Source organism: Calypte anna, chromosome 3 (assembly GCF_003957555.1).
Source record: "Calypte anna isolate BGI_N300 chromosome 3, bCalAnn1_v1.p, whole genome shotgun sequence".
Classification (NCBI taxonomy): Eukaryota; Metazoa; Chordata; class Aves; order Apodiformes; family Trochilidae; genus Calypte; species Calypte anna.
This window is the reverse complement of record NC_044246.1, coordinates 12075566-12083894: the sequence shown is the minus strand read 5'-3', so window position 1 is coordinate 12083894 and position 8329 is coordinate 12075566. Positions and strand designations below refer to the sequence as shown.

General features: G+C 39.6%; 1 protein-coding gene across 2 annotated transcripts in view; it reads left to right on the top strand.

Moving 5' to 3' along the window:
* The window catches only part of HEATR5B (HEAT repeat containing 5B), a 56106-nt gene that overhangs the window by 466 nt on the left and 47311 nt on the right, over positions 1-8329 (top strand). For both annotated transcript variants that reach the window (XM_030447017.1, XM_030447016.1), the window contains exons 2-7: positions 2684-2852; positions 3409-3620; positions 5238-5346; positions 6387-6536; positions 7414-7585; positions 7961-8118. In XM_030447017.1, coding sequence (XP_030302877.1) covers positions 2727-2852; positions 3409-3620; positions 5238-5346; positions 6387-6536; positions 7414-7585; positions 7961-8118 — 927 coding nt within the window. In that variant the 5' untranslated portion in view covers positions 2684-2726. The remainder of the gene's footprint in view (positions 1-2683; positions 2853-3408; positions 3621-5237; positions 5347-6386; positions 6537-7413; positions 7586-7960; positions 8119-8329) is intronic.

Genomic DNA, 8329 nt, shown 5'->3' with positions numbered 1-8329 from the left:
GTAGGAGCGCGTTACGCGGAGTATTTGTTTTGGGGCGGGGGGTTCGGTCTGTGTGGCCCAGCCGGGCCGGGGGCTGCGGCACAGCCGGGGCGGGAAGTTCCCAGGTCCCCAGCGGCTGCCCCGGGAGCAGAGGCGCCCATGTTCGCCTGCGTGTGGGGGGCGGGTGGATGGCGGGGGCTGCGCGCGTGTGTGTGAGGCAGCTGGTGGCTGGGTGTGCGCGGCCCCTTCGCTGAGGAACTGGCGCAGAGCTGGCGCGGTGATGCGGTGTCGAGGCGTGACCTCTTGAGAGCTTTTTGAACCAGGCGGAAAGCAGCGGGTGGGGTCTTGCAGCGTATGAAAGTAGCGGGTGCAGGTGGAAGGACCCAGGTACAAAAGCCTTTCCACCCCATGCAGTTCTATAGGACGACACCGCTTCTCCTGAAATTGTCCGTTTTCCGATTTGCTCTGCCCACTGAAGTGCAAAGAATCATGGAATGATTTGGGTCGGAAAGGACTCGAAAGATCATCCAGTTGCAACCTGTCGTGGGCAGGGACACAGCTTCCACCAGAGCAGGTGGCTCCGAGTTCCACCCAACCTGGACTTCAGTGCTTCCAGGGATGGGGCAGGCACAGCTTCTCTTTATTTAGGTTACAGAATAGCTGGAGAATAGAAAGGAGCATCCGAATGTCTTATAATATCTGTAAGGTAGTATATTTACTGGATGCTAGTTCACTTTAGTAGGCTTTTGCTCTGCATCCTGTGGAAGATAACAGTTTATTTGCTACTTATAACGTGCATAATATGACCCAACCTTCTCCAGAATCAGTAAGACTTGGTGGACTTTTTTTTTACTAAATTTTGAGGCAAATTTTTGACCAATGTAAGTGAACTTGGGGTTGCCTGCCAGCATAGCTCTATGTTAGGCTCCAAGTCTTCAGTGAGCTCAATATTTGTGTGATTTTTTTTGCATCTGATCATTGTGCTCCAGTGGTGCAGCTGAATGCCTGTGCAGACCTGGGAGCTTAGAGCTTGCGTTTCTTAAATTTAGATACTTAGATGAAGAAGTAAAGTAGGGTGTAGGAGGTGTAAAAGGGGTTCATGGCTCTAAAGGCCAGGAGAAAAGTAAAATTTATCTGGGGAGGAAAAGGAGTGATGAGCTGTGCCTTCATACAGTACTTCTGTGCTGTGTGGGTGTGACGAGCAGTGTAGTTCTCTGGGATGATATCCAAAGAATCATAGTGCTGTCATTCATTGCATTTCTCTGTTCTAAAGTGGAAGTGTTTTGAGAAATGGGTTATTTACAGGCAGTACCTCCACAGTTCTTTATAACTTAAACCCCCCCAAACAACAGAGCCCCAGAAGATGGCTTTGGAGGTGTTGGGAGAAGGCTGTATGTGGTTCTGTATGTGGCTTTTTCACCTTTGCTGCTCTGCTGCTGGAGATACATGTAGTGACAGATACTATAATGCAGAGTAAAAAGAGCAGGGAACAGACACTGCTGCTTCGGTTTTATCAGCAGCAAGTTATTAAGGTGAATATAGAAGCACAATACAGTTGTAGTAATAATATGCTGCTCTTTACTAGTGACTAATTTGGGGACTGTTTTGCTTGTTTGTTTGTTTGTGTTTTGAGGGTTTTTTAATTATTTAAGTCACTTCATTTGACTTCAGGAATTTGTTGGGTTGGACCACTAATGAGGAAGCAGCCGTGAGCACTTGGTGCAAGTGGAATGATGCAGCTGTCAAAAGATGATGTCTTGCATAATACTTCTTAGTTGCTTTGCTTTTTCTCTTTTGCCCGAGATCCTAGATTTAGCATCCCTGCATTCAGGTTTTGGGGTTGTTTTTTTCCTCTTTCTGTTTTTTTCTCATCTGTTTACTGAAGATGATTGACTTAATTTTGCGGGTTTTAGCTAAGTTTTTTTTTTCTATCTGTTCCGCATTAAACACCCATGGTTTGTATAACTGTGGTTTGCTAAAGTTAGGTTGTCTGCAGTGTTTGCTTACACCAATTATGTGCTTTTGGTAGTGCTTTTTTGCCCCTCCCCATTAGCTGTTTCGACAGGCTCTCCAGTGTCTGATCTGTAGTGTAGCGTTTTGGGGAGAATTGCAATAATTTTGCTGCTGTTTATATTCTAGGCTGTTTTATGTAAAGCTTTCTGGGTTTCAGTGTGCCAGCTTGTCCAACACTTAAAGCAAGGCCAGTGGGGTCTGGGAAGCCCAGAACTGTCACTGTTCCCTCCTCTCTCAAATTTGTGATGGAAAGAAATTCCAACTTGTGATAGGCTGATCTTCTCACCCCATCTGTTGGAGATGTTGAGAAGGGGCCAGGTTCAACAAACCCAAGCTTTGGGAGCATTGATGCCCCCAGAGTGAGTTGCCTCCTTTATCTCTCTTCTGTGTGTGTGTATTTTGTTTTTTTCTTTAAACAGGGATTTATGTTTTTCTTAGCTAAGAGTTAACACCCTGGAGTTTTCTGTAGGTGCTCTTTCTAGCATCATCAAATCTGTTCTCTGATACACTGTTGGATGTACTCAGTTGTAAATATGTGAGTAGTTCTTGTCTGGGACTGCTTAGCTAAGACAAGTCTAAGCAGGCTGGAACCATGGTATTGTAATCTATAGATTTAATATTCCTATTTTCATTTGGTTTTCAAAACTCTGTAAGGCTTTACTATATGCTAATATTTATATTTTTATTTTAGAGTTGCTGCACAAGTTTACAATAAAACTGGAAATTAACCCATTATGGAGCTGGCTCATAGTTTGCTACTGAATGAGGAAGCATTAGCCCAAATCACAGAAGCGAAGAGACCTGTCTTTATCTTTGAGTGGTTAAGATTTCTGGATAAAGTGCTTGTAGCTGCTAACAAGGTAATTTAATGGGCCCTATCCTCCTCCCACCCACCTCCGCTGCCTCTTCTTTCCAAACCATTTATATTAATTACATGCTTGAGGAAGTTATGGCCTGGTGATAACTGTATAATTAAGATTCAGTCTGAAGGCCCTCTATTGGTTTGTAGCTTTTAAGTGTTTAATTATAGGCAGTCAGTGTGACTGTTATGTAACATGTACCTTGGTTTGAGTTCCTCATTGTTGTAAATATTTGGAAGGCAAAACCTTCCCTCTCAGAGTAAGGGTTCTTGATGGCAAAGAACGTTGAAAGATACTCTTGGGTAGGTATTACTGTATCTGTAGTAGGTATTTTTTAAATGTGAAAGTTAAATAGACAATGAAATGCTCAAAAGTAGCTGTTACTCTGCTGTTACTGAGTGTGTATCAGATCTCTGTGAGAAAAGCTATTTGCGGATTTACATGCGTGTGGGAGTAATATAAGGTTTGCATGTAAATTTTTCTGGGTGTTGCATGCAAGGCACAGGATTAAATGATTTTTCTTTTTTTTTTTTTTTTTTTTTTTGTCCATTAACAGACAGATGTCAAGGAAAAACAGAAGAAACTTGTAGAACAGCTAACAGGACTCATCAGCAGTTCCCCTGGGCCACCCACACGTAAACTACTGGCAAAAAATCTTGCTGCTCTCTACAGCATTGGAGACACATTTACTGTTTTTCAGACGCTTGACAAGTGTAATGACATCATCAAGAGCAAAGACGATACTGCAGCTTACCTGCCTACAAAACTGTATGTTTTATGTTATTACAGAAAAGGGAATGATTTTTAAACACAACATCCCTGGATATTAAGAGGATAATCTGCATGTATATGTGCATATTATGCTTACTTACATACTGCATGCTTAGTTGGAGCTTACATACACTTGATACAGCAGAGAACCAAGCAGGCTTGATATTATGTAGGACAGGACTCAAAAGTGGCACATATGACTACCTGACAGTGAGATGCATTCCTCTAGGCAAGGGAATATCCTATGTTTTTTCACATGCTTATGTCATGGAGGCGATAACGATGCAGTAATTCAGTGAATAAGTGAAAAATAGATTGTTGCTGATTGTGTGCAGGTACCCCATTTAAGATGGAACCTGAAGATTGTCAGAAAAGTGTTATCTAAGAGAATTTGCCAAGAGAATATTTTAACCAAATATTCAAGTTATCTTTTTTCCTATTTAGGCATTGCCTGTTTGTATTCCCTACTGTGGTACACTGCACAAGTTTCTCAAACAGAGCCTGTGTTCTTGGACATGTGTCCATTTTGTGTGTGCCATTTGATCTTATATATAGGAAAAGTCCCAATGGTAGACATTTGGTTAATGCCACAAACAGCATCCACTGAAAGTGTTTCTAGGACTGTCCCGCACATGCTGCTTCACGTGTTCACAGTGTCTGGTGACCCCAGCTTTGGACTTGCCTTCGGATATTATCATAGCAATAGGATTTAACAAAAAATCTGAAATAGTCAACATTAGAGCAGATACTGTCCTTTTATTTGAAGCTGTTGCTTCAACAGGTGTTTTGTACTGTAGCGAAATTTCTGTGATCTGCTCAAGTGGTAGTCAGGAAGTTTTTTTAATGCATGATTTCAAACCTCAGTTTTGTATGTTTCTGTGGAACTGTGTAGGAGATGTATCCTTTAATGAGTAGGCCATAATGAGTTTGTAGCATATAGCTTTGCCAAAAAGTAATTTACTCAAGAGTTTCAGATTTAAAAAACCAAACAAATTTGCTGCTTTGTGAAGAAAAAGTATGTGTTTTCAGGAGCTGCTTCTGTGACTATCTTGGAGCAATTTGTATATAGAGGTGCAGTGTAGTGTTCCTTGAAATATTTCTCATCTCAAATGGTAGGGCAAGGAAAACACATACATAATTGTTTATGGATCCTGTTATATTTACTATATATTTCCTGCTGTGGCCTATAAATTTCCTGGTATTATGATTTATACAATTTAAGTTCTTAGGCTTGAAAAAAATAGTATGTAAAAAAAATGTCAGGACATAGTAAAGGATAGGGGTTATCTTTCAGGTGCCTGGAAAAGAGACAGTTTATTGAATCCCAAAACCATAATCTTGCTGAGATTTCAGCATATACTTCTCCAGATTCTCATTCTTTGTGTAGATCCTGTAATAATACCCATTCAAATACTTTGTTCCTAGATTCTAGTAACTTTGTTTAGTGAGCAAAAAATTGATTTAAATGTACAGTGTTAAACAGCCAGTATAACTAGTGGGTAATAAGTACCATTTTAGTAATCAGTGATGATTAAAATACACATTTTTATTTCAGTATTTTTTTAATTTAGATGATGCAGGAAAACAATACACCAATCAGTGCCTCTTTTTTAGGGCTGCTGTGGCATGTGTTGGAGCATTTTATGAAAAAATGGGCAGAATGCTGGGTAGTTCTTTTCCAGAAACAGTGAATAATCTTTTAAAGTCTCTGAAAAGTGCAGAGGTAAGTTTCAGATTATTTTATATATGTGGTCTTCATTCAGTTTCAACTGAAACCTCCTTCCTCCAAAGGTGTTTGCCAAAATGCCAGGGTTGTTTGCATTCTATGTAGGAAAATGCAAATTGTTTTTATGTTTAGTATTGAGTTAAACATGTATTTTTACAGCAGAGTTAACTTTTGTCATATGACTGAATATTATAGTAGTTTCTCCATGGTAGTGTCAATAAATAAAATTGTAAAATGGTTGCATGTACCATTTCTAACTGCTGTGTTAGCATTTTGGGTAGTGTACCCTGAATAAACCAGTTTAAAAATTAGAAATGAATACTGAAATTTTGTGGTAAAGATGTTACTTTGCATGTGAGGGGGGATGTGTGGGGTACTTTGAGCCCTGAGAAGAGTCTGTCATGGTATGGAGAGATGTGTCCTGGGCTCTCAGTGGGTCTGATTTGACACAAATGGCTCTGTTGGGTTTTTGTTTGATTGTTTGTTTGTTTTGATGCATATGGTAAGCTGGAAGGAGTACTGGTTGTTTGCATCTTGTGCTGGCAGCTGTTTTCTTCAGCTGTGTGGTAGTACCTGTGTGATCTGTGTGACTGTGTTTTTTTGTTTTTTTAAAGCATCTTCCAACTCTAAGTTCCTGTCTGTATCCAAGTCTAGTAGGAAGCTCTTGACTACCTGGGCTTCCTTGTCTCTCCTATCAATTCTTTTTATTTTTTTTTTTTTCCTGAGGCTTTAACAGATAAATGGTGGGGCAGGACAAAAGTTTCTTATCCAGGGCAAATTTGTTTGATTGCCTGGGCTCATCTGAATTTATGTGACAACTAAGGCATTTTTAGTAAAGCTGTGTATGGTGTTCCCTGCTATCTAAAACAAGCCAGATATTCGTTTTGTGTAACTTCAGTGAACTGTATTATCAAATGTTTCCAAAAATATTCCTGCACAAAAGCAGGAAAATGAAGAATTATGCACCTGGTTCTTTATATGAGTACTGTGTCTGCATTTTTGCCTAAATATTTTTTTATGTGTCTGTGTGTGTGCAGTCTCAGGGCCGCAGTGAAATTCTGATGAGTTTACAGAAAGTCCTAAGTGGGCTGGGAGGAGCAGCAGCTTCTTGTCACCGTGATATTTATAAGAATGCTCGACCTCTGCTAACAGACAGATCTATGGCTGTGCGATGTGCAGTGGCTAAGGTGGGTGTGTTTCTCACCAGTTCTATGAATTCTTTTGCTGTGATTGTGAAATACCTGCAGTTGAACTGTGACCTGTTGTTAATGGGAAATTTGATAATTACTTGGGCAAGGTAAGTCCTTGGGAATTTACACTGAAGGCTCAGACATTTGACTTATTTCATGGAAATGGAGGTACAGTGTGGTATATTATTATTTACATATATATATTTATATTATTGTGTATTACTATCTCAATATATTATTGAGAGTGCTGGCAGCCCTTTTATACACAGTCAGGCTGAAAACATATAATCATATTGCTAATTGGTAAAACACATTTTTCATATGCCACAGGGCACTATCTAACTGATTAAATACAACTGTTTATGTGCTGTCTATGCAATGCTTTCCCATCCTGTTATACTTCTTTTTTGCTGCCAACTCCCTTATCTTTTGCCGGTAGTTGATCTTTTAATAACCTTGCATCTGGGCCTCAAGGCCCTTAGCTCAGTCTGTCTAATGCTAAGTAGTCAGGATTGCTCACAAGTCCATTTTCTTGCAAAAACTCTCCAACATAGTAACACTGTTTCCCCAGTTTATATTCAAATAGCAGATCGAATGTATTGGCCATGTCAGTGGAAGAGGTTTTTGGTAATATTGTTCTTTTGTTGTGCAGTCTTTTTAAATTTTTTATTAATATATTATTATTTTATTAACCTATCTATTTTTTAAGCTCTTCCATGAGTCTTCTGAGTGTGTAGTCGACTAATGGGGAAGGGAATTAACTCTTAAAATATTAATAAAATACTTGATGAATAAACATGACAATTACAGTGATACTTGGATAAAAGGTAAGAATGGTCTCCATTGGTGCTCAGCAAGTCTTTTTTTCCCACAGTGTCTGCTGGAATTACAGAATGAAGCTGTGTTTATGTGGACAGCTGAACTAGAGAATGTTGCAACATTGTGCTTTAAAGCTCTGGAAAACTCAAACTATGGTGTGCGAGTTGCAGTGTCAAAGCTTTTGGGGACAGTCATGGCTACAGCACTGATACCAAAACAAGCAACAGGTACAATCCTTCTGGATTCCAGTTTCAAGTGGACAAACTGCTCTCTCTGTACTGTTTTACATGACAGTGTTGTGTGATATTGATTGTTGTTCTGGTAGCTGGAAGCTTACAGCTGGATTGTTTGGTTTTATGAAGTGTGACCTAAACCAAGTGAAGTACAAATTCCCTGTTGAAGACAAGCAGAGAGAGACCAAACTATCAAAAGCCAACTGGGAAAAGTAGCTTATTTTTAAGCATGAAATAAAGCTTGTTATCTGAAATGCTGGCTTTGTTTATGTTTGCAAGACAGTTGTGAATTTGTAAGTTTGTTTTCAAGATCATTGCTTGTATGGTTGGAACTTTGGGATTAAATGATTAATTTTCTTTTTGCAAAAGTGATGCGTCAGAATGTGAAGAGAGCTACACTTGAGGAGGTCTTGGAGCTCATGGCCACTGGATTTCTGCGAGGAGGATCTGGTTTCCTAAAGAGTGGTGGAGAAATGTTAAAAGTAGGAGGATCTGTCAATAGGGAAGTGCGAGTTGGTGTTACTCAGGTTTGTGATAAGATCTAATTTGTTTTTTATATAACTAGCATTGAATCCTTAGTAGGAAGTTCTTTATTTTTTTACAAGTCTAGTTTGACTTGCCCATTTTGTGAGATGTATATGTAATGCTACTCACCTAAGCTACTTTCTTTTACTATTGATGTGCAGTAATAATTGCTTAAAGTATGTGCTAGAGAAAGCATTCATCAGTGGGATTAGC